This window comes from Astatotilapia calliptera, chromosome 12 (genome assembly GCF_964374335.1).
Source record: "Astatotilapia calliptera chromosome 12, fAstCal68.1, whole genome shotgun sequence".
Lineage (NCBI taxonomy): Eukaryota > Metazoa > Chordata > Actinopteri > Cichliformes > Cichlidae > Astatotilapia > Astatotilapia calliptera.
The window spans coordinates 1,944,402-1,970,898 of record NC_137433.1 but is presented as its reverse complement, the minus strand read 5'-3'; the positions used below and the strand labels follow the sequence as shown (position 1 = coordinate 1,970,898).

At 44.5% G+C, this 26,497-nt stretch overlaps 1 protein-coding gene and 1 pseudogene across 3 annotated transcripts in view; one reads left to right on the top strand and one right to left on the bottom strand.

Annotated features, from left to right (window-relative positions):
• Window positions 1-26,497, top strand: part of LOC113033322 (whirlin-like) — a 61,930-nt gene that overhangs the window by 30,003 nt on the left and 5,430 nt on the right. Inside the window, exons 3-10 of one of the 3 annotated variants that reach the window (XM_026187010.2) lie at window positions 844-969; window positions 8,861-9,135; window positions 10,976-11,012; window positions 18,864-19,049; window positions 19,153-19,344; window positions 22,321-23,017; window positions 25,057-25,232; window positions 25,798-25,929. In XM_026187010.2, coding sequence (XP_026042795.2) covers window positions 844-969; window positions 8,861-9,135; window positions 10,976-11,012; window positions 18,864-19,049; window positions 19,153-19,344; window positions 22,321-23,017; window positions 25,057-25,232; window positions 25,798-25,929 — 1,821 coding nt within the window. Of the gene's footprint in view, window positions 1-843; window positions 970-8,860; window positions 9,136-10,975; window positions 11,013-18,863; window positions 19,050-19,152; window positions 19,345-22,308; window positions 23,018-25,056; window positions 25,233-25,797; window positions 25,930-26,497 lie in introns of all 3 variants that reach the window. The other 2 variants (XM_080309095.1, XM_080309094.1) reach the window with 2 other exon arrangements.
• On the bottom strand, window positions 15,654-17,690 carry LOC145432334 (uncharacterized; annotated as a pseudogene).

Genomic DNA, 26,497 nt, shown 5'->3' with positions numbered 1-26,497 from the left:
TGCAGAGTCTGTACAACATTACGTGCTTGGAGGTGACTGCTGTGAATTGGTGCTATATATATTTTTGCTAAAACAAAAGAACACTTTTTAATCAAAGTAAAGCATGAAGTGAATTAAACTTCCAGGATAGTGACCCAGTCAGATCAGTAGCAGAGGGAACTGTTCACCAGTTTCAGCTGCTTTGGAGTTAATGAAATTAACAACAGGTGCACTACAGAGGCAACAGTGATACAACCTCAAAACCTGAAATAGTTTAGCAGGTTGCAGCCACTGACACTTTACCCACCTTTCTCTTTTCTGACTCTTTTTTTCGTGCTTGGTTAGGGTCAGTGTCCCTACTCCTAGTATGAGGTGATACCTGAACCCTACAGAACCTAAACCGTCCTTGTGCAAGGAACAACAGCATGAGGATCGCCCTGCAGGATGACCTCTCGCAGGCCACTGGTGTGAATAACTCTTACCAATCAGAAACAGAATCCATGGTAAATGATAATTGGACTGATTCTTTTATAGCGCTTTTCTACTCTCCCGGAGTACTCAAAGCACTCTATACAACATGCCTGGTTCCCATCAGTCCAGTGAACAAATCCTTACTTTTAGCCAAATAAAGATCTTAACTCTGCGATTACTGTTTGGGCTTTGTCTGCCTTTGAGTCCTCCATTCAGCTTTGATGGCCACGGCTCATAAAGGCAGACCACAGCTGTTCATGTGTTGATTCCAAGGAAAGAACGTTTCTTTAAACTCTGTTTATTATTCTGACTATTCTGCCTCCAAACTTTTCTTCTGTAAGTCTTTGTTTACTAACAACACAGATTGATCTGAATACCCTGTCTTTCCTAAAGGTGAACCTGAACATGGAAGGAGGTCGATCTCTGGGTCTAATGATCAGGGGTGGTGCTGAGTATGGACTGGGCATATACATTACTGGAGTGGACCCTGGATCTGCTGCAGACATTGGTGGACTAAAGGTAGCCTGTCTCATCTGTCCTTCAGAGCATTGCTGTATTACACCACAACACAATACAAACCCACACTGCACTCCCACTACTGCAGGTATATAAAAATCAAGCGCCGAGCCTTTCAGTCTGCTTTACAAACATCTGTGAAAGAGTTTAGTGAATGTGATGCAGTAAGATGGTGTCTGTAAACTCCCTCTGTAAGCAGTGGGATCAGTATCATCTCTGAATGTTATGTTAGTGGTAACTGTTCATTCACTGCTGGGCCCGCGTCCTCATTTGAGGAGCTTGTAGAACTGGGGGAACATGTATAGATGAGAACCGAAAGGAGCATGTTTGGAGGCGTGGTCCCGCTCCTGAGATTCAGGTCCTTTATCTTCAAATATGTGAGCTACAGAAATGTGCCGTAATTTGTTGGTAGTTAAAGCAGCAAGCCGTCTGCCCCTTTCCTTACCTACTCTTTCTACTCCACCTTCTACTCCTTAGAAATTATACACTAAATATCACACACACACACACACACACACACACACACACACACACACACACACACACACACATATATATATATACACGCCCCAGGCGTTCGATTCCTGCCTGGGGCGTCTGTATCCAGTAAGGGTCCTAAGGCTAGACCCCCTATGCTAAGCAAGCGAGACAGATAAGTATGAAGGCATGCCGGCTCGGACGTCGCCCGGATCAACAAGGTCCGCGTCAGGTGTTGAGGAACCAGGGCACCGTGACAAGAAGTGGGCTACTGGAACAAGAAGGCATCGGTGGGCAAGAGACGAAAACAGGGCATTGTTGGAATGCTACTACGCAAGTAACCCCGGCGGAAGGGGCTACATGAATAGGATGAGGGACCTATGGATTCTTCGATACCCAACATCCACAATGACGGCGAAACAACTAGTAGCTCAGTGTTCCAACATTCGAAAGAAGGGACTGCTCTCACAGCTAGAGATTGACGAGGTACAACATAAATGCTACGGCAAGGGGGAGCCAAGAATACCAGAGGCGCAAAACACCAGCTACTGGCAGACCAAGCAGTCAGCCGAGACTGCAGGACCAGACTGGCAAAATGGGAGACGCCCCCAAGGGTGGTGGAGAATGACCGAGCTAAGATCCTGTGGGACTTCCAGATACAGACGGACAAAATGGTGGTGGCTAACCAACCGGACATAGTGGTGGTAGACAAACAGAAGAAGACGGCCGTAGTGATCGATGTAGCGGTTCCGAATGACAGCAATATCAGGAAGAAGGAACACGAGAAGCTGGAGAAATACCAAGGGCTCAGAGAAGAGCTCGAGAGGATGTGGAGGGTGAAGGTAACGGTGGTCCCCATGGTAATCGGAGCACTAGGTGCGGTGACTCCCAAGCTAGGCGAGTGGCTCCAGCAGATCCCGGGAATAACAGCGGAGATCTCTGTCCTGAAGAGCGCAGTCCTGGGAACAGCTAAGATACTGCGCAGGACCCTCAAGCTCCCAGGCCTCTGGTAGAGGGCCCGAGCTTGAAGGATAAACCGCCCGCAGGGGCGAGATGGGAATTTTATTTTTATATATATGTTCCAGGTCGCTGTGTGCTTTCAGGTCAGTCTTCTGACTCAGGCCTTTTCAACCTGCCTGAGGGGAGGAGAACAGAAACTGCTTCCTGCCTGTGAACAACATGGCTTTCTTGATGTTGTCACACCACGTCTGACTTGGAGATAAAAATAAAGCAGCATTCTAGATTACGTGTTGAAATAATTGGGACAGCTAAAAACAAGAGAAAAAGCCAAATTTAAAACTTTTCAAAGAAGCATGGTGGGAGATATTGCTGCACTACTTTAACAGAGAGATAAAGAGCTATTTTTGGGACTGGCATACTTTACACACTATGAAAAAAAGTGTTAAAGCCACAACAACAGAGAAGATGTTGATAAAGGTATGAAGAAGCTCCGTCCTCACTGTCGAGATAAGGCTCATTCATTGATACTCTGCAGTGATTCATTGATTGTGTAATAAGCTGCTAGTGTGTGTGGATCTGTGTGTGTCTGCTGTGCTGGTCACGCAGCAGCCGACTGCGTGATCCTGCAGTTATAGTGGGATCAGCAGCTGGACCAAGAGGCTGGATTATGGCGCTGGCACAGCTGGCAGCCTTAACCCAATTTCCCTCAGGATGAATAAAGTATAATCAATCAATCAATCAATCAATCAATCAATCAATCAATCAATCAATCAATCGATAACCTTTCCTTCCTCCTCTTTGTGCATCCATCCTTCGTCCCTGTCAGAAATTGTTTTTGCAGTTAATAAGATGGAGGCTTGGCTAGTGAACTGGATCACATGGCATATACAGCTAGTGGCCACCAGAGGCAGCGTAGCCTCAGATACTGTTTAAACTTGTGGTTTTCAGACTAGCAGAGTCGTCATCACAGCTCCATATGAAAGGACCTGGCTCATTTATATGTGTGTATATGTGTATTTACATGTGTGACCGATTGTGTCGCCTGTTCGTTATTTTACATATGCATTAGAAAGTGATAGAAATCTACTTAACCCTTGTATGGTGGTCTGTGAGACCCATGCCAAGTGGAGGCCGCTGCCCCTTTAGGCAGTATATACCATCAAAACCTGCAAAATATGGTATAAAGATATTTACACTTGATTATAACTGATTTTATTTTATTTTTTCTAACATTTTATTAAAAAAATGAGAAGCACATTAATTCATAAATGTGATCGAACAAAGGTGAAGGGAAAAATTAACCATGTTTTCTGTTCTCATGGCTCGTAATTGGGATGAAGTAAACATCTGTTGAGTAATTTAACATAAAATTGTTTGATAGTGTTAATTGGAAAGCCAAAACTGTAGCGGGTCCACCAGACCCATGAACACCGGCTGAGTAACAAAAACACCACACAAGGGTTAAATTCATTCAGTTAGAGTCACTTTTCTAACCCTGGAAAAGAAATATTAAAAGACAATTCAAAATGTAAGTATTTGTATTGTTAAATAAATGAACAGTTTTTATAATTTCAAATTTGCATCAGAATAATGAAACATAAAGTTTTCTAGTCTCTTTGCTCAAACTCAGCATCTAATGCCGTGACTTCATCTTCACCCTTTGTCCTGCAGGAGGTCTGATTGTGTTTGTGGATACACAGAATAACTGACTGTTGTACTATAAACTACTGGCAGTATATGGACAGAAGTACATGTTGCAAAGCTGTTGTTGGTATTTGTTTTGTTTCGCTTCCAGTACAGACACAGTGTACATGTCACTGTGGGTGCCTAACATCACTCAGTGAATATTAGGTGTAAATTCAAACCATTAGCAACTGTTGGACAGTCACACAGTGCTTCTCTGTAACGTTTTATGGACAGGATTTCTAGGCGCAGTCAAGTGGCGGAGGGCTTTCGCTTTGGTGGCCTCAGAATCTCATCTCTGATTTTTGCGGATGATGTGGTTCTGTTGGCTTCATCGGGTGAGGGCCTCCAGCTCGCACTGGAACTGTTTGCGGCCGAGTGTGAAGCAGCGGGAATGAGGATCAGCACCTCCAAATCTGAGGCCATGGTTCTCAGCCGGAAAAGGGTGGAGTGCCCACTCCGGGTCGGGGATGAGTTCCTGCCCCAAGTGGAGGAGTTCAAGTATCTCGGGGTCTTGTTCGCGAGTGATGGGAGAAGGGAGCCGGAGATCGACAGACGGATTGGGGCTGCAGCTGCAGTAATGCGGACGCTGCACCGGTCCGTCGTGGTGAAGAGGGAGCTGAGTGTAAAAGAGAAGCTCTCAATTTACCGGTCGATCTACGTCCCTACCCTCACCTATGGCCACGAGCTGTGGGTAGTGACCGAAAGAACGAGATCGCAGATACAAGCGGCAGAAATGAGCTTCCTCCGAAGGGTGGCTGGCCTCTCCCTTAGAGATAGGGTGAGAAGTTCGGCCATCCGGGAGGGGCTCAGAGTAGAGCAGCTGCTGCTCCACATCGAAAGGAGCCAGCTGAGGTGGTTCGGGCATCTGACAAGGATGCCTCCTGGGCGCCTCCTGGGTGAGGTGTTCCAGGCATGTCCCACCGGGAGGAGGCCCCGGGGCAGACCCAGGACACGCTGGAGAGATTATATCTCTCGGCTGGCCTGGGAACGCCTTGGTATTCCCCCGGATAAGCTGGAGGAGGCGGCTGGGGAGAGGGAGGTCTGGGCCTCTTTGCTTAGGCTGCTACCCCCGCGACCCGGCCCCGGACAAAGCGGATGAAGATGGATGGATGGATGGATGGATGGATGGATGGATGGATGGATGGATGGATGGATGGATGGATGGGATGGATTTAAGTAAATGTTTGTATAAAATAAACGACTAATGTACAAACCACATATTATAACGAATGTTATTATTTCTATGAGTTATGACACTAAACATGGAACAGAGTGCTGGGAAAAAGAAATAGTACAAAACAAAGACCCATCTCAAAGTGACAAAAGATTCAGTCTCTGATTGTATCTTTAATATTTATACGCTTTTAACTATTTACAGTAAAACAGAATCACATTACAAAATATGCATTTAAATCTGTAAAACAAATAAAACAGCAGGTAACAGATTTAGCTTTTAGTGACGATTGGCATTAAGAAAAGCCGTGCGCCTCAGCTTTGAGGGGTTAATCGTGGTTCTTCTCTGTTTTAAAGGAGATAAAACAGAGGGGACTGATACCACGCACAGTCTTCATGTCAGTGTAAGACGTGGATGGATTGTAGCCTTGGGCTCAGCGGGTCAGTGGAATAGAAGCTCCTCACGCGTTGCATCAGCTGAGGGATTCCTTCTCTTAGTGTCTCCAGTTGAACCTCCAAACATTAGAAGCTTGTGACTCCTCTTGCTCCTCTGTTGCCTCCTCTCCTCCTGGCAGTGGAGTTGGCTGGCTGTATTTTACTGTTGCTGCAGTTATTCTCAGAAAACTTTCATCAGCTGCTCTGTTTTCATTAAAGGTCGCGTTTTTTCCCCTTTCTTGGGTCAAGCATGGTGGTTGTTGTTATATTCTCTTAAAACTTATTTCCACTCATGTCTGCTCTGCCTTTCATAGCAATGATGCAATAATAACAATAATAAAACATTTGTACACCTGTCTGCACTGCTGTGTTCAAATGGCTCCAAACAGTGCATGGCTGCAGTGTCTCCCAAAGATCATCAGTGCATTCATAACAGCCAGCGCAGAGATGAGTGGATCCATGTTTGAGAATATGAAACGTTGAGTTCCTGCTTGTAATACACTCCTGTTTGAGTGACTGAGGCATGCCCATGTGTCGTTCCCCTGTGACTGCTGTGCTCCCACAGTGGGCTTCATCACCGTCAGAACGTCTCTTACAAAAAGATGAAGGATGTACAAGTAACGCAGGATGTTTGTTGCTTAAGGTATCGTGTTAGCTGCATTGTCAGTACCACTGCACTGTTTTCCTCAGCCCACTCTGCCATTTTGAGCAGCAGCTCTGCTAAGTTCCCAGAAATGTGTCTCTCACTGGACTCAAAACAGTCCACAGGACACGACACCAAGTGGGATGTAACTGACATGAGTGTTGGTTCAGGATGTCCAACACTCAGCTGCAGGGAAGCTGATGTGGCTTTTCTAACTCTGTCATGCAGTGAAGTATGTTCCCAGTTATACAGGCTCGGGATCATTTTACTGTTCCATCCTGTGAGGCTGTGGGAGTGTGTGGGTGCTGCTCTCTCTCAGGCTGCACCTGCTCAGCCCTCATATGTTATGTAGGTTAGGGGAGAACTGTGTGGTGTGGGTTGTCTGTCTCTTTGTCCTTGCACTGCTGTCCAGGGAGGGGAGGTCCTGTGGTGTGACGCTCCGTGCTGCAGTTTGGGGTTGTTGTTGCCTTAGTGTGGGCTTGTGGGCCTCATCAGCAGTGAGGGTGGCAGTAGTAGGCCGCAGGCCTGTATTTGTTCTTGTTGTTTGTTCTTTCTTCTGCCTCACTGCAAAAACTCAAAATCTTACCAAGTATATTTCTCTAATTTCTAGTCAAACATATCTCACCACACTTAAAATAAGACAGAGTCAGCTACATAGTAACATTTCACTGACATATATGAGCTTGTTTTTAGACGGTGCATCTTGGATCTGGAGAATTTTCACTTGTTCCATTGGCAGATTTTTTCACTTAATACAAGATATTTTTGCTTGACATGAGTAAAAAAAATCTGCCATTACTTCTATAATAGACTGTAATTCATTATTATCAGGATCTTGCTGACCTTATAGCACCATATCACCCCATTAGAGCACTTCACTCTCACACTCCAGGCTGACTTGTTGTTCCTAAGATCAGGCTTCAAACTTTCCTTTTTGCTAAAGCATATAGTTAGGGCTGGACCAGGTGACCCTGAATCCTCCCTTAGTTATGCTGCAATAGGTGTAGGCTGCTGGGGGATTCCCATGATGCACTGGGTGTTTCTTCTTCACTCACTATGTGTTAATAATAATAATAATAATGGATTGGATTTATATAGCGCTTTACAATGCCACTATTCATTCACTCTCACATTCACACACTGGTGGAGGGAGCTACAGTTGTAGCCACAGCTGCCCTGGGGCAGACTGACAGAAGCCAGGCTGCCATATCGCGCTATCGGCCCCTCTGACCAACACCAGTAGGCGGTAGGGTGAAGTGTCTTGCCCAAGGAATCAGGACAGAGAGCCCGGGGATCGAAATTCGCCCATAGATAGAGTCCTCTCTGCGCTGAATCATTTCTTATTATTAATCAGAGACACACTGTGGCTCTCTTCCACAGCATGTCTTTGATCCTGTCTTCTTCCCCTCAGAGGGGGTCATATGATTGTTGGGTTTTCTCTGTATGTATTATTGTAGGGTCGACCTTACAATATAAAGCGCCTTGAGGCGACTGTTGTTGTGATTTGGTGCTGTGTAAATAAAACTGAATTGAATTGAAAAAATAGTCAGAATCACACAGCGATGTCCACATGGTGGTACATACATGTGTTGTGTTTTGTTTTTGCTGCTGTTACACACAAATTTCCCCTTGTTTATTCTATTCTATAAAATATATTCATTGTGTTAGTTTGTACTAGCAAAGTACCCACTAGGCCTATACTATCGTGGGTCCTAAATGATGGAATAATTTGCGCGTGCACGTTAGAGAGCCCTCTCCACTTTTAAATCGCGTCTTAAAACCCATTTTTATTTGTTGGCTTTTAACCTCAGTGAGACTTAGTTTCTCTTGTAATGAAATTAGTTATTTAATTAATTATTTTACTTTTTCTTTTCTTTTGCTTTTATTTATATCTTCCATCCATCTATTCGCTTCCGCTTATCCTTTTCAGGGTCTGGAGCCTATCCCAGCTGTCATAGGGCGAGGGGCGGGGTACATCCTGGACAGGTCGCCAGTCTGTCGCAGGGCCAACATTATTTATATCTTATGTACTTTTATTATATAGTTCCTATGTACAGCACTTTGTGTCAGCTGTGGTTGTTTTAAAGTGCTTTATAAATGAAGGTGATGATGATGAAGAACAGAGAACTTTGTTTCAGATGCCTTTTGCCAAACCTTTTACTGACAGGTGGGCAGATGGCCACCTCTATGAAGACTCCTGAGGGTCCCAGCTTTGTTCCATTTATGGACGTCTGTGAATGCTTCTCTACATGCCTTTTGTTTTTTGAAGAAATTTGCAAGAATTTCAGGCAAATTTCTTCACTTTGTAATTATGGCAAAAATGTTACACACATTATGTTGTGTGTAGAAAATTTGAGGTGAAAAATGAATTACATTTATTTTGGGTTGTAAAATGACAAAATGTGGAACAGGTGAAGCGCTGTGAATACTTCCCAGATGCAGGCGTGTAGGAACTATGTACAGAAGGTGTTATGAGACATAGATAAGCATGTAGTGCATAACCAGAGTTCTCTGTTGCAGGTGGGTGATCAGATATTGGAAGTCAACGGTCAGAGCTTTGTGACCATCTCCCACGATGAGGCGGTTCATATCCTAAAAACAGGGTACAACTTGCTGATGAACGTGAGGGATGTTGCCCGTCTACCTCACGCATGCACAGTGGTGGATGAGCCCAAATGTATCAGCGGTCGGGGAATAATTGAGTCCAGTGCGCCTGCTAACCCCAGTTCTGTCCCCAACACCACTATCAGCAGTGGCATCCATGGTAGTGGCAGTTCCAGTAACTGTTGTACAAGGTAAGTATATGAGAGCGATTGAGAATGATTATTAGAAATGTGAATACTTGTCCCTGTGTGGAATTAGAGTGTTTTTAATTGATAACCAGTTTGTTCTTATTTCATCATCTGAATAGTTCCTTTTAATTGTACTGAGCGCTGGTTTGTGTTAGCGTGTTTGTTTATCCACCTCGAGGAAGCAGCAGCCAAAACACTTCTTCTGTTGATACATTTATTTACAAGGCCTTGACTGATTATAAAGCATCATGTACGTGGATCCCGTTTGTTCAGAAAACCACATGCTGTAAAACAGCTGCAGTCAAGCGAGTACCCTGCTTAGCAGAATACAAAGTTTTATATGAGAATGTGCGTCTGTCTGATTTGTTCAAACTGATGAGGAGAAAGCGTAGTTTACACTTAATTCTCCCTTCACTGGTCCCAACCCAGCCTAATGTTGTTGTAGTGACCATGAAGGCAACCCTGGCTGAGATACTGCATATTATTTTGTCTCACGTGGTCCTCATTACCCACCTTATCATAGGACTTAATGCCCCTCCACCTTGAAGCTTCTACACCAGCGGTCCCCAACCCCTGGGCCTCGGACCGGTACTGGTCGGTGAGTCGTTTGGTGCCGGGCCGCGAGAGTTGAGGCTCAGGTGTGAAATGTCTGGTTTTCAGGGGTTTTATCGGTTGTCAGCGTTATTTTGTTATCGTTTTTATCGTTTACTCGGTTTTCCTGGGTCTTTTCACGTGTGTTATGAATAAATCTTCTTTTTTTCGGTACCGGTACTAGTTTTATTTTGTTGTATTTATCCGCAACACCTTAAAGGCCGGTCCTTGAAAATATTGTCGGGCATAAACCGGTCTGTGGCGCAAAAAAGGTTGGAGACCGCTGCTCTACACTATCGCCATTTAAACTGACAACTAACTTCTTAAGCTGTTATTCACTGTAATGCCTAATATTAGTAACATCACAACCTGCTTCCAGCAGGTAACTACTGTAAAATCTATACAATGTTAAAAATCATGAATGAGCCTTGAGAAATGGAAAGGTTGATTTACCCTTGAAAGTATATATTCCAGCTATGGCGGTGCCACAAACCATACTCCTAATGCCAGGCCCAGGTTTACACGACTGTGGCAAAGTCATGTAACCCTACAAAACTGGATACACACAACATTTGTATGTATCCAGTATAAAATCTTTGCCAAATCAGACATGAGGTGAGATTTCCTAACAGATCAGTCAGATGGAAACTGTGCTGCTGATGGCTGAAGACACAGGAACAGGGTGCACGCAGCTAGAAAGAAGAAAAGGCAGAAGTGTGGAGGTGATTGTGGGGACTTTTTACCCAATTAACTTGATTAATTGGGCTTTTTTGTACCAATGGCTAATACTTTTCATGCAATAGTAATATGTCACAGTTTGAACATTATGTGTAAAAACATTTAAAAACGTGTGTTACATGTTCTGATGGGGTTAGATTTGCAAATCATTGCATATTTACATTTTCCACAGTGTTCCAATTTTTATGAATTTGGGGTGGTAATAGATGTGACGAGACATTTTTAGTTCATATGTGGTTAACATATGGAAGTGCATGTAACCCAAACCACAAACCAACCTGAGCTCTCACTATAGTTCTTCATGGGAAAACATGAGGAAGTGCATCGTCACGACAGAGAAGAAGATTACGGAGACTCTCAGCTCGTCACTTCATGATGATGTTGTTGACGTTGTGGTTTTTAACAAGTTGACTGTGTTGGTCTCAGTCCAATTATAAGCATAACTAATCATTTGTGTGTTTACTTTTTAAATATGCTAAGCATTGTTTGTTGTTTGTTGTGTTCTTTCTATCAGACCGTCTTCAGCCAGAGCTACACCTGTATTAGGAAAGGTAAGAATGGCAGCTTTGCATTACTGCCTATTGTAAACACGGTCTACCTGAAATTGTACACTGCTTCACTGAAGCATTGCGTACGCATACATCCTATTTCTCCATCCAAACAAGGAAAACGGCACACTGGAAATGCTACCGAAATTTCAAGATGTCCCAGCCAGAAGTAGAAAGATCACAACAATGTTTTTCATATTCTCTAAGGTCTTTTGTTTCACTCATTTATGAATCTGTAAAAGTATTTTACTGCAAAAGTGGTTAAATGAACATGAACTGTAGAAAACCTGTCTTAAATTAAAAACAAACAAACTGCAGAATAAAGCCAAGCCAAATAGAACAAATACAACTGAGCTTGTATAATTTCATAATTGAAGCTCTGATTCATCCCGAGTTGAGTGTGACAGTCGAAGATTTTGCTGGAACTTCCTGGACACACCAACCAGGGTTTGTTGGAACAGTCTTGCTGTTCTGTTCACTGGCCTCATCAGGAAGTTTGATCTCAGGCTCATCTTTCCAGAACATGTTATTGATTATATTATCATCTCACAGTTTAGTGGTGTGAAGCAGTGTGCTTCACTCACTGAAACTGAGTCCCTACTGTATTAACTGGAGCTGCTTTGCCATTGCCAATATGGCTGCGTCTAACCGTCACTCGATTTCAAACAAGTCATTTCATCCATTCTTCAGGAACTCTTTAGAAATTCCTTCACTTCCTGACACCTGGCAGAGCCCCCATTGCACAATGAAGAGGTCCAAGTCAGCTAACCCACAGAGCCACCAAGTGCCCAAGTCCCATGGGAGGGGGGACAACAACTAGTCGGGAGCAGCATAGAGGGAGTCCCCCCATACTCAATAACAGTGTCCTAGAGGGACCAAGGCTCAATGAGCTCCAGATGCAGAATCAGAATCGAATTTATTGGCTGGTTCTTGAGAGGTGCAGGTCCTGGATGGAGGGCAGGGGGGCGCCTATATTCTTTTCTGCTGCCCGTACAGTCCACTGCAGTCTGCTCCTGTCCTGTTCACTGGCTGCTCCATACCAGACTGTGATGGAGGAGCACAGGACAGACTCAATGACTGCAGTGTAGAGCTGGATCAGCAGCTCCTGTGGAAGACTGTACCTCCCCAGTTGTCTCAGGAAGTACATCCTCTGCTGGGTCTTTCTGAGGTCCTGGGAGATGGTGGTACCCAGGAACCTGAAGATCTCCACAGTCGACACAGGGCTGTCTGATATATTTTGAGAGGGGGCAGTGTTGAGGGATGTCTCCTGAAGTCCACTGTCATCTCTACAGTCTTAAGCATGTTCAGCTCCAGGTTGTGCTGACTGCACCAGAGTACCAGCCGCTCAACTTCCTGTCGATATGCAGACTCCTCACCATCCTCATAGAGTTGTTTTAGTTATGAATGTGAGCCTAATGCTGATGTGGACCATTCCTTCATTAGTTTGTTTTATGTCCTAAGGAAGTGAAATAAAATGCTCCTAAGTTTCATACCATGAAATAGTTATGCAGTGGGCCCATGTATTCAAAACCATTTACTGTTAGATTATCAGTATTACCAAAATGTTTGGAGGTTTCTCTGTTTCATGTTGCTAGTGCTGGTCCATTTGAACCTGAAGCTCCGGTGCATGTGTCAAAAAAACATCACACCACTTCAGAAGCACTGTGGTCTGGTTCATCTAGCCAGATTCACATGATCAGGGACAAAGCTTCATTCAGTATGTCACTGATTCAGTACCTGATTCAATGTTTATAAGGAAGTGAATCATTGGCAGGATTTGTGGTGTAGTGTGAGAAAGAGAGGAAGGCCTTGCATGGCTTGTTCTTGGGGAGGGGTTTAAGCTTTAAAAGCAGAGTTAATGCTGAGTTCAAGGTGGTGCTGTAAGACTAAAGGCTGGGTAGCATCCCACTAGGCATGAGCCTAGCGTTTGGACCTGCTTTAAGTTTGGTTGTACAAGTTTCGTTTTTGTTGTTCGTACCCCCAGCTTGGGTTTTTTTGTAAATAAATGGCACATTGGGTGAAGAGAATCCCTGCCTCCAAGTGTGCTTCCTCCACAGCATCTGCGGCCCCCCTAGGGTCCCTCGTTATTTTCAGTGTACATTATCCAGTTAAGTCACATTATGAGTAGTTTTAAAACCATTTCTTTCTTTCTTTCGATCAGTCCTTGACTTCAAGTTCCAGCCAGCTTTTGATTTTTTCATTTAAGAAATATTGCTAAACTCAAGAGCATGATCTCAAATAGTGAACTTAGTGCATTACTTTAATCCAACTAGGAGGAAATCAGGGCATTATTTTCATATTGTCTGTCTGTAGGAGCTGCAAATCCCTCAATCTGTTCAAAATGCTGTTACAACATTTTAATCCATTCATACATTTTCTCATCTCATGTCATTGTTAAAGCATCTGCACTGCCTCCCAGTGAGGTTTAAGTTACAATTTATAAGTTAAAAAAACCACTTAAAATTAGTGTATGTAAGACATGTTTGGAGTTTCTTTGTTTAAAATGGTTTATGTGGGTTCAATTTGATCTTGTATTAGCACATCACGAAGTGTACGGCACGGTCCAACTAAAATAAACAGCCATAGAAGGCCCTGACATTTAACTTTTACCCAAGAAAACTATTCTTTACTCTTAGGTTTGTATAGGTTGTCACACCCTTGAAATAATATTGGCACAACATATTTTACCAAGCGAGATATGATCAGTACTTCTTTTAGTTGCATCCTTTAGAGGTTGCCACAGTGGATCATCTTCCTCCATCTCACCCTTTTCTGTCTTCCTTCACTGAAACCATGAACTTCCACTCTAACCTGCCACTTCACCTTTCTTGTGTATTGTCCATTGCTTTGAATACTCCTTCCATCCTCACCTTTCTGTCTCCCTCTATCCACACACATGTAATCTGTCCACAGACTTTCATTCCTCTTATCTTCATTTTATACCTCCAGTACTCCTCCCTACTCTCGTCACAGATCACAATGTCGTCTGGAAACATCACAGTGCATGGAGACTCCAACCTGACCTTAACTGTCGGTCTGCCCATCACCGTTGCAAACAAGACAGGGCTCAGAGCTGATGGTGTAATCCTACCCACACCTCAAACCCATCTGTCCCTCTTTCTGCACACTTCACCACTGTCTTCATATTCTCATGTTCCTAGATCCATACTTAACATAAGCGTCTTGCACCATCCTCACGCGAACTGTATGTAGTGCTAAGTCGTGACTTATGGTAGATATCGGTCACTTGTATGACTTCATCTAATAGGAAATGACACTGATCATCACGCTAATTATCTTTGTTTTCATCACCTATTCGATTTTTACCCCTCAGCCGTAAAAGGCTGTTGGGGTGGACACCTACATTGTGAACGCAGTAACTCAAGGAGATTCAAATTGGTACCATAATTATATCTACTAAAAATCTTGGATAAGTTTGACTCTCATTTACCTCAATCTCAAAGTCAGAGGCCGAGTTTTCTGAAATTCTTGTGAATGCAGAGAGGAAGTCAATCAGGGTGCAGATACTGAAAAGTTCAAATCTCAGTGACTTCGACCTGAAGTCTGTCTGCATATAGATTAGATTTGTTAAAATTACAATTTCCCCAAAATCAATTTTTGAATTATAAGCAAATTACTGATATAATCTATATTTAGCCAAATCACAATTGTCACAATTAGAACATTACAATTACTGAGACAAAGAAACATCTGATAAGAGAGTGAAGCACTGCAGCAGAGTAAGCCCGCAGAATTCAGCCACACAATCCTTATTCTCCTGCCACGCACCCCTCCTGCAGGGCCAGAGAGCTGGAGACCTCGGGACTTGTTGCCAGTGAAAGAGAAAACAAAGGAACAGCTGCAGCACTCCCAGTTTGGACGTGTGAAGGCCCTCACAGAGACAAACGTCTGAAACCGCATGCTGCAGATTCCATGCAGAGTCTGCTGGCTCCATTCTGGTCAGTTTGTACTGTCATGATCTGCCATGGTAGACTGTGTGGAGGTTGTGTTGTGCGTACCCAAATGCAGACGAACAAGGTGGAGCTAAACTTTAAAGAAAAGTGAGCCTTTATTCCTTTATATGTTGCTGGTTGTTCAGGCTGTGCAGGCCTCTGCTTCTCCCTCGGCAACGCGCTGATCAAGCGTCACACCTCAGCCCTGTGAGGTATGCTTAGACACTTAAGATCCTTAAACCGAGGATCCAGAGCTGTCACAACCCTGAGCCGTACGATGTTACTTTTTTCCTTGCTCTTCTTCATTTTTGCTTTGAAGGTCTCCTCGAGTTTAACCATGTAAACACATAAACGTCGGTGAAAAAGACGGAGCAGCACGGCAGTGCAGCGTGTGATCTGGACACAAGCGATGGAGGCACAACTTGTAGAACTTTGGAAAGCTCATCCGAGCCTTTTCGATGTGGCCTCACAAAATTATCACGACCACAACAACCGTGAAAATAGTTGGATTTACATTGCTGCTCAACCACAGCTGCCTGATCATGTTTTTCATTAGCAATTTAGCAAAGTTGATGGTGGTGGTGTGTCTGTGTGAGTGAAAGACTGAGAGGGAGAGCGAGCGACAGATTACCTTCATTTTTATGGACGCACAGTGTGAGCACTCGGGTTGCATCAGAGCATCGTGACCTACGAACTTCTAACCTCTGCGAGTCAATCGTACAGTTTGAGCAGAAGCTGAATAACGCGGCTGAAAAAATTGCACAGTGTAGCCCAGCTTAAGCTGGGTCATCCTCAGAGACCTCCATCACTCGCGACAGGTGACACAAAGTTGGCAGCACCACTGAGCAGGAGACAAACTTCTCCCAAAAGTTCAGTTATATACCTGCAGTTATAGAGAAATACACTTCATTAAGAATTTGCTACATTCACTCACATAAGGGTAAAACGCTTTATACACACGCGCGCGCACACGCACGCACGCACGCACACACACACACACACACACACACACACACACACACACACACACACACACACACACACACACACTTTCCTATGTCAGAAGTGGTAAGAGTAAGTATTAATAAGTTACCTGTTCCAGCACAGTGTCCAGCTTCCTCGGTTTCTCCAGCTCAGCTGCTGTTGGCATTGTAACATTGGCTGGATGTAGTGCCAGTGCATCTCTCAGTGGTTTTTGATTTTTGAAAACATGCCTGATCATCTCCAGGGTACTGTTTAGAGCCTTTGTGTGACTCTTGAGTGACTCTTTCTTATGAAAATGTGCAATTTGCTGTTTTTCAAGTTCCAGTACGTTTGGTGGGCTATGCTTGAAATGGCCTTTGACCTTTCTGCATTTTGTCAGTGTGCTGTTAAATGGACTGTTCTGTAGAGAAACTGTGACGGCTCGATGGAGGCTGTGTGTGATGCAAGGCATGTGCTCAAACGGCAGCTGCCTGCCGCTGCGACCATGTTGCGTGCACTGTCAGTGGTCAGCGTGCTGACCTTATGTTCAATTCCCCACTGTCTAGCTAGCTGCATAAAGTGCTCAGTGCACGTGTCAGTGAAGTGCCTCTCCTCCATCTTCATAACAGTCAAAGCATGCAACTGAAGTTCCCTCTGTGGTGAAAAATAATGCGCTGTTACCCCAAGGTAACTGTGAATATCTAGAGAAGTCCAATGGCCTCCGGTGAGTGCAACCGTGTTGGTCTGCCCCAAAGCCTCCTCGACTTTCTCATCTTCATACAAGTTGTGTATCTTGGTTACAGTGGTAGCTATTGAAGGCAATTCATGCGTGGATTTGTTGGATGCTATGCGAATTATTTCAAGTAGCCCCTCCTCCTCCACAATGTTAATCGGCCTGCAAGCTGTAGCCACCCATTTTGCTGTGGCTGTTGAAAGTTTGTTAGTTGTAGAATTGTCCAGACGTCTCCTTTGAAAGCTGTCCAGCGTGGTCTGCCTTTGGCGAGAGGGAGGAGGGCTCTCTGCGTTAGCTGTGTGCTTGGCTAGCAAGCGGTATTTGAGACTGGACGTACTGCGGTGATAACACAGTTCACATCAACGGTAAATACAAATTACTTTGGTCTTGTCAAGACAACCATATGGCATTGCTTTAAAATTGAACTTGCTGTTCAAAAGACCTTTTTCTTTATCCATTTCTGCTCACATCTACAACTGCTGCATGCGTCGCTTCCTGATTTCCAAAAAAAAAACTGGGCGTGCCAAAGGTCACAGGTAAAAGGTAACTGTGCCAAAGGTCACAGACCGCAGGTGTGTGAGTGCGTTAATTCCACGTCAAAAAAAAAGAAGGTGTTAACATTTTTTTGCACTAACACATTGTTATCGCGTTAACTTTGACAGCCCATATTATATTATATTATATTATATTATATTATATTATATTATATTATATTATATTATGCAAGGCTCAGTTAGCTTTACACAAAAATAAGTGGTATAAATGGCCTTCAAAGAGTTACGTTTTAGGTGGCTAATCTCAAGATCAAGAGTTCCAGTATTGACTATATTAGAAATGAGCATATCGGAGGGACAGCTCAGTTTCAGTGGTTTGGAGACAGTTAGAGAAGCATACTGACATGATTTGGACATGGAGGAGGAGGAAAGTGGATATGTTGGACAAAGGAATTTGGAAATAGAGTCGCCAGTCAATATTAAAAGAAAAAAGACGTCAGAGGAGGTTCATGGATCTAGTAAAGGAGGATATGTAGAGGGTTGGTGTAACAGAGAAGATGCTCTGGATAGGGTGAGATGGAAGCAGATCATCTGCTTCCTTTCATATTCTTCTGTCAGCAACCCTAGCTGACACTAATATAGTGTTGTTGTGTATTCTGCCATATTTGCCTTTTGAGAAACCACTTCCATGTCAGCAGCCCTTGGAGGACAATAATTGCAGGCAGAATCCAGCAATGATTGGGTGCTTCTTTAACCTCCTAGGACCTGGCGTCCACATATGTGGACATCACAATTTGGGTTGTCTAGACCAAAATACAAAATTTTGCTCTACAAGGGCCTGATATTATACTGCTACTGTATTATCGAAATCCCATTTTTAAAAATAAGATAATCTGGTAATTTCTGTTATTTATATTCTTCAGGTCCAGATCAGCCCAAATAGCAAAGAGAAATTAAAAATGCCATGAAAGAGTTTGGGTCTTAGGAGGTTAAGAAATCATTGTAATTATGACCTAATAATGACCTAATATCATCTAAAAGATATTAGGTCATGACAAGTACTGATGACTGGTCACAACAAATCCTTCAATCTATAGAGCCTTGGAAAATAACCCCTGTGAGGCATATGTTGGTATACTGTTGTGCTGTATAAATCAAATCAACTTGAATTGAGGTGAACTGAACTTATCAATCAATCAGTTTATTTATAAGCACATTTGGTCAACCTGTGTTGTTCTGTTAAAACCTCCCAATTCTTTCATCTTTGGGCTGAAGGAAGGACAACACTCGGTGTATAAATCCACAATCATTTTATTCCATACAATTCTCATTATTCCATACAACACTTTTGCGCAATAACCATCCGGGAGCACGGGAGGGTGTCCGCCTGATCTCGAAGTGTCTGAGCGTTCCTCACATTCTTATAGCTTCAGCCCCCCCCGTCCTAAAACCTAAACATCCACATTCTTTCTCTCTCTCAGTGAGCCTGAGTTATGACCTTGGCTTCCTGCGCAGTCTGTTCTGTTCTTTTCTAATAAGACAAATAAGGTGATGACACTCTGAAAACAGTATTTCTTATAACTCAGCAGTATATGAAGAATTTCCATTGCATGTCACAGTCCTTGTAGTATTAGACACAATGACAACATGTTTCATCTCTCCTATATTTGATTCCATCATTTTTCACTTGTCAAACTATTGCTCCATCCAGCCAGCAGGATACAGAGGTGTGGGCCCACCCAGTGCTCAGGTGTCACTGGAACAGCAGGCCTACATGTTGCTGACAGATCCAGAGAGGCAAACCATGGCCTACTACCTGCAGGAGTACCAAGAAGGACATATAGGAGTAGAGTCTCTGACCATGGCTCTGTTTGAGCTTTTCAATACACATGCAAAGGTACATCGCTACACATCACCTGACTCCATGTCTGTATAATCCTTTCTTCACTGTACTATAATCATATCTTATTTTTTTTGTTTTGTCTTCTTCTTTCTGCCAGTTGTCCATGTTGTCTGAGATGAGGAGACTGGTGGCGCCACAGGATCTGGACGTGTATGATAGACTGGTGTTGCAACATGGAAGGGAGTCTCACCAGTCCTGGCGTGGAGGCCTAGAAGTGTGGCAGTCTCAGGGCCACTGTAGCCATATAGCCCCTGTGATCCATGATGGAGAGCAAACCATCCCTGCTATGGTTGGTCCTTTATTTATTTATTTTAAGTACATTGTGTGGTGTAATGCCTTTAATCTTTTGATTTGTCTTGAAGTGAAGTGAAGTAATCGCTACCTTATCATGGTGAAGGGGTTTGTGTGTCCCAGGAATCCCCCGGGCTATGTCGATAGGGGGCTTTTGCCCCTCGGTAGGGTCTCTCCCATGGCAAATTGGTCTTGGATGAGGAACCACACAAAGGGTGATTCACTAGACCCTTATGTGCACACAATCAAGGGAACAGTTCACTCTGCCCGAGATAGAATTACCTGGGTACCCCCCTGGAGCCAGGCCTGGGGAGGGTGCCCAAGGAAGAGCACCTGCTGGCAGGGCCTTAGCCAATGGGTCCTGGCCTGGTGTGGCCCAAATAAGGGACATAGGCCACCTTTCCAATAGGCCCACCACCCGCAGGATGCGCCGTAGGGGTTGGGTGCAGTGTGGGCCGGGTGGTGGCCAAGGGCAGAGGCCCTGGTGGACAGATCCCTGGCTACCAAGGCTGGCAATTAGGACATGGAACATCACCTCTCTGGTGGGGAAGGAGCCTGAGCAGGTGCGTGAGGTTGAGAGGTGCCCCAGACCCTTCGGATCAGAGAACAGGTCCTGACTGTCATCTGCGCTTACACAACAAACAACAGCTCAGAGTACCTGGCCTTCTTAGAGTCCCTGGGTGGGGTACTCGAGGGTGCTCGCCCTGGAAATGCTGTTGTCCTGCTGTGCCTACAGTGAGACCTGAAACGGTGTGATTGGGAGGAAAGGCCTGCCTGATCTGAACCTAAGCTGTTCTGTTACTAAACTCTTGTGCAAGGATATTTGGCATGTAGGCTGGAGCAGCCAGGGATTAAACCACCCTGAAGCAGTCAAATAATTTCTTGGTAGCAGGACCCCTGGGGTGGGTAGGTTCCCAATGAAAGGTGAAGAGTCTGGATATTGTAGGGCTGTCTTATTTGATATGCCTCTACAAAGTTGTGTGGACATCAGGGCCAGTACCTCTGACTTGGCAGACAGGGGTGGTGGTTCCCAAGAAGGACTGGAGGCAGGCTCCTACTATAGTTTGTCAGCCTCCCCGGGAAAGTCTATGTCAGGGTGCTGAAAAGTAGAGTCAGTCTGTTAGTTGAACCTTGGATGCAGGAGGAACAACAGTTTTTGTCCTGGTCCCAGAAGACTGGACCAGCTTTTTATCCTCTCAAGGATATATGAGGTTGCATTGGAGTTCGTGCAGTCAGTTAGATGTGATCTATGGACCCAGAGAAGGCATTTGACTGTGTCGCTTGGAGTATACTGTGGGAAGTGCTTCAGGAGATCAACAAACGGATTGGTGCTGCAGTTGCAGTAATGCAGACGCTCTATCGCTCTATTGTGGTGAAAAGAGAGCTGAGCGTAAAACCAAAGCTCTCAATTTACTGGTCACTCTACATCCCTTCCCTCACTGATGGTCACTAGCTCTGGGTAGTGACTGAAAGAGCAAGACTGCATATATAGGCAATGGAAATTAGCTTTCTCCAAAGTGTGGCTGGCCTCTCCCTTAGGGTGAGGAACTCATCCGTCTGGCAGGTTCAGAGTTAGAACCACTACTCCTAGACATCGAAAGAATCCAGCTGAGATGGTTTGGCCAATTGATTAGGATTGTCTCCTGGGCACATCCTGGTGAGGTGTACCAGGCATGTCCCACCAGGAAGAGCCCCTGAGGACCCAGGACATGCTGGAGAGCTTCTATATCTTGGGTGGCCTAGAAACATCTTTGTTCCCCCAGTTACGATGGAGGTGGCTGGGGAGAGGGAGGTTTGGGCTTCTCTGCTTATGCTGCTGCCCCCGCGACCTGACCCTGGATAATTGGAAGACGATTGATGGATGGATGGATGGATGGATGGATGGATGGATGGATGGATGGATGGATGGATGGATGGATGGATGGATGGTTAACTCATGCTGGTGGACAGTTTTGTGTATGCCTGCATTTCAAATACATCCTTTAATGTGAAGATTTCATACTTTAACGTTACATATATAAAGTGTAGTGTGATGGTCTGTGTCTGTTTTGATGCCCCAGGAAGACTTGCTGTGGTAAATGGAACCATGAATTCTGCTGCCTACCAAAATATCCTAAAGGAAAATCTCCAGCCATCTGTTTATGACCTTAAGCTGCAGCGCACTTGGGCTCTGCAGCAGGACTATAACCCAAAACACACCAGCAAGTCCACCTATGAATGGCTTAAGAAAAACAAAATAAATACTTTGGAGTGGCCAGTCAAAGACCTGACCTGCATTTTTAAGGTCATGACACAACATCTCAATCAGATTCAGGTGTGGCTGTATTACAAAAATTCTGCAAAGATGAGTGTACCAAGATTCCTCCATAGGACTGTAAAAGATCCAATATCAGTTATTGCGAACGCTTGATTGCAGTCGTTGCCGCTAAGGTTGTTGCAGTTATTAGGTTTAGGTGGAAATCAGTTGTTCCTTTTTTTAGTTTAGATTTCACTACATAGGTTTGGATATTTTCCCCTTTATAATAAACACCTTCATTTAGAAACTGCAATTTGTGTTTACTTGTGTTATGTTTGTCTACTGTTTAAATTTGTTTGATGATCTGGAGCATTTAAGTGTGACAAACATACAAAAAAAAACAGGAAATCAAGAACTTTTTCACATCACTGCATTTGCTTGTACAAATATCTAACAGTTTATCCGCCTTTACATAATTAACAGTTCTTAAATACATGTTTTTCTGTCTTTACGTTAATCTAACCTTGTTCTGACTCTCTGTACTCAACATGCACCATGTGATGGCTACAGATGTTCTCATTTTATTTTTCTGAAAAAGTCATTAGTCCGTGACAAGCTGTGTTTCTAAATATACAAGATCTAAAATCTTAAAGATAATGATTAAAGAGGCAACATTCACTATTCATGTTGGATTTTTGTATGTCACTGCCTTTTTCTGAATGACAGGATGAAACGCAGGCTTCAAGTGAACCTCTTCCACCCTTCAGAGCTGCTTCTGTCCAGGCCCAAAGAAGACCATTCCCGGAGAAAGAGTTCAATTGCAAGCCTTCAGCCAAAGTGGTGCAGCCCATTTCTTGCCTGCTCGTCACTGGTCCCACCCATTTACTCCAGGACTGTCCCCACAAGCCTATCAAATCCCTTCCCACCAGCCAACACCAGCCAAAACCAGCCTCCCCCCACCATGCATGCCCTGGTCCCACCCACTACACTTCCCTTAATTCCCTTCAACACACCTGCCAGAATTCCTTCCAGCTCTCTGATTCTGAACACCACAATAATCCCCATTTTGATTACCATGTCCACCATCATAGCCAGCCCATTTCAGGTCACCACACCTGCCCAGGTTTCCTGCATTACCGGGACTTGCCCAGCTCTGCTAAACCAGAGGCATCTATCAAGTTTTCTTCTAGATCCCGCTCCTATGAAAAGTCTTCCGTCTTGTCAATGTCTGCATCCTCTTCAAAAGCAGCAACTCCCCTGCCATCCCCTCAACCATCTCATCATCCCTCACCATGTCCGTCCCCGTGCCCCTCTCTCATCACGCCTGCTGCTCCATCCTTTAGCGCTGACCAACGCTGCTCACCTGCTCTCACACAGAAAGTCATTGTAACAGAAATGAACCGGCTATCAGCAGATGCCAGACCACAGCAAAGAGGTAAATGGTGTGTATGTAATACTTTTCTGCTGTATTTGAGCACACAAATGTTCTTAAAGCTTGTCTCATTCACCCATTCAGACACACTTTTGTTTAAAAGCTTTTGTCTATGCCCAAGCACTTTTAACCAACATTCTCTGATGGATCCATTGGGGGTAACTTGGAGTTAAGTAGGTACACAGTCTGTGTCTCTGTGTGTTTGTGTTGTTTCTCAGTACAGAGAAGCACTCAACTTGTAAAATGTATTAGTAATAACCAGAACAACACATGTTTTGTGACTAGAAACATGTAGGCGGTTGCCCTGCTTATATCTTGATGCGTGCTCAATCATCCAGGGGAGGAAATCCCCAAAAGTTGGTTCTGTTCATCTGGACATGTTCAGTGGGAGAAACATTTCATCATCATCCAAGTGACTTCTTCAGTCTCAGCTGACTGCAGGTTTACACAACCTTATAAACAGTACATTTGCACAATGTACCTCTGATCAATGGCCATGAGTCCCATTCACAGAGAGTTGGGGAATGGCTGCAATCACAGCATTGTAAGATGGTGACAGATGTACCTTTAGGCCCCTCCTCCATTCAGAGATGGTCTTTCCCTTTTCACGTAAATGGCCTCCTTGACTCCGCCCTCAAACCAGCGCTCCCCCCTGTCCAGGATGTTACATCCTCATCATTGAAAGAGTGTCCACTGGCCTGTAGGTGTGCATAGACTGCAGAGTCCTGGCCTGACGAGGTGGCTCTTCTGTGTTGTGCCGTCCTCTTAGCCAGAGGTTGTTTGGTTTCCCCGATGTATAAATCCTGCCAATCCTCCTGCACTTACCAGCGCACACTATGTTACTCTGTTTGTGTCGGGGGACCCGATCCTTGGGGTGGACCAGTTTTTGGCGCAGCGTGTTTTGGGGTTTAAAAGCCACAGAGACCCGGTGTTTAGAAAAAATGCGTCTCAGCTGCTCTGATACTCCTGACACGTACGGGATCACTACAGGTTTTCACTTAGGCAGCGGTTGTCCTTCTCTCCTGGATCGGCTGGAGCTTTCTGTAGGAGCCTTCCCAGCTTTGACAAAAGTCCAGCTGGGATAACCACATTTACTCAGGGCCTTCTTGATGTTCTTCTGCCTCCCTGGCTGCAAGGTCTTAAACAATCAGGCCCCATCTTATCTTAATGACCTTGTAGTACCATATCACCCTATTAGAGCACTTCGCTCTCACGCTGCAGGCCTACTTGTTGTTCCTAGAGTATTTAAAAGTAGAATGGGAGGCAGAGCAATGGTGAGGGAAATTCCACACACACTCCTCTTCTGCCCCGCCACACTTGTAATTCACACACACTCACGCGCAGGTAGTCCAGGGATGGGAAACACAAACAAACCAGGGAATCTAGTCATGGAGACAGATGAGAGAATCAACACTAGGAAAGCCACGAAGGAAACACTGGAGATAATTTTACAGCCGGGCAACACTAGGATAGTTGCTTAACGTTCCAGTGACGAGAAACACCGAGCCACCGTCTTGAATGCTGGCCAGGAGAGGCGGGAATAATGAGCCACAAGTGAGCAATCGCTAGAGAGAGCGAGGGGGAAAAACAACAACAAATACCTGTAGCCTGTTTGAGCCAGCCGGGGACACAGGGACCATGACAATTAGGCTTAAGACATTCCTGTTTGATAAAGCACAGAGTTTAGGTTGGATCCGATGATCCTCAATGCTCCATTAGTTCTGCTGGAACTGGTGTAGGTTACTGGGAGATTCCCATGATGCAGTGAGTGTTTCTTCTTCAGTCACCCTTTTCACTCACTGTGTGTTTAGAAACCTCTCTGCATATAAACATTAGTTACTATTAATGTCTGGCTCTCTTCCACGGTGTGTCTTTGTCCTCACCCCAACAATTGTGGCAGATGGCCACCCCTCCCCGAGCTTGGTGCTGGTGGAGGTTTCTTCCTGTGGAGTTTTTCTTTCCCACTGTCGCCAAAGCGCTTTTTTTCTATATAATTAAATTTGAATTAAATTCAGTGTATGCTAGCTAACTCCTCCCCCCAGGGGCCACCCTGTCACAGTTGTCAGACAGCGGCCAGACTCTGAGTGAGGACAGCGGGGTGGATATAGCAGAGGCAGGAGGCTTCAGTAAAGATGGCAGCCCACGACCTAGCAAAACTCACCGGACCCATCTGGAACAGCCAGGATTTCATGCACTTTCTCCAGGGATTGGCAGACAAGTGAGGGTTTTCATTACTAAGCAATCTTTCAGTAGCATATCTTTTAATGTGTTCAAAACAAGCAAATTAGTGCTGGTGTAAACCCAGTTTTAGTTTGTGATTTCAGAATTCACTGGATCACCTCTTTTGTTGCTTTAATTTCTATTTTAATCGGTCAAGTTTGCAAAGTAAAACCACAAGTTCTTACCAACAAAAGCAGAGGGAGATTAAAGTAATCTCCTTGGTGATTGTTTATACAGCTGTCTATGATTGTGATCTTAAGACCTGAAGTTACTTTGTGGGCACCTAAACAAAACTCTTAAAAGCTTTATTGAATTCAAAGGAAATCTTGTTATTAGCATTAGGCTAGAACACGCGAGGGAAAACAAAGGGAACACAGTAACATTAGACTCAGACGCATTGATGTGTAAATAAGGCTCCATCACCTGAAGAAAATGAAATGTTGTTTACTATATTGAGATTTTCAGATGTTCACCTACAAGCTAGTGGCTAAATTGCATGCAGTAAGATGCTACTTCTTGCTCACAAATATATTTTTCTTAGCTCTCCTTGCTTTGTTTCCCAGCAGTCTCCTTCACCTGTACCAGTGCCTACTGCTGTGCTGGTGCGAGTGTTGAAAAATTCAAACACCTTGGGCATCGCAATAGAGGGTGGAGGAAGTACACGCCAACCTTTGCCTCGCATAGTCTCCATTCAGGTAAGAAAGCGTTAGAAGGTTTCAAGTAAGTCACTGTTTAAAGTCTTCCAAGCAACAAAATGTACTGAAACTGCAAAAAACAGTAAAACATAAAAAGAAAATCCTCTCTCGCCCTTGTGGGTGATCCATCCTTCAAGTGTGAATTTCAGATGTTGTTCCTGGGATCTGCTGGAGCCCCTCATCTAGCTTGGGAGTCACTGCACTGAGTGCTCCGATTACCACTGGGACCACTGTTACCTCCACCCTCTTATCTTCTCTGAGCCCTTGATGCTTTTCAAGCTTCTTGTGTTCCTTCTTCCTGATGTTGCTGTCATTCGGTATTGCTATGTACCCTCAGAAGATCTAGTAGATGATGTGAATGCAGCACTATGGAAGATATCTACCACCACCATTACTGAGACTAACAAGCTGATCTACAGCATGGCAGCAGCAATCAGTGAGAAGCTTAGCTACAAGTTGAACAAGGAGCAGTACCCTGCATGCAGAAGGAGACTAGAGGCCAGGATCAAGGTAGAACGGGGGGTAGCCAACTATCGGAGCTGCTGAAAGGTGCAACAAAGGAGGTGCC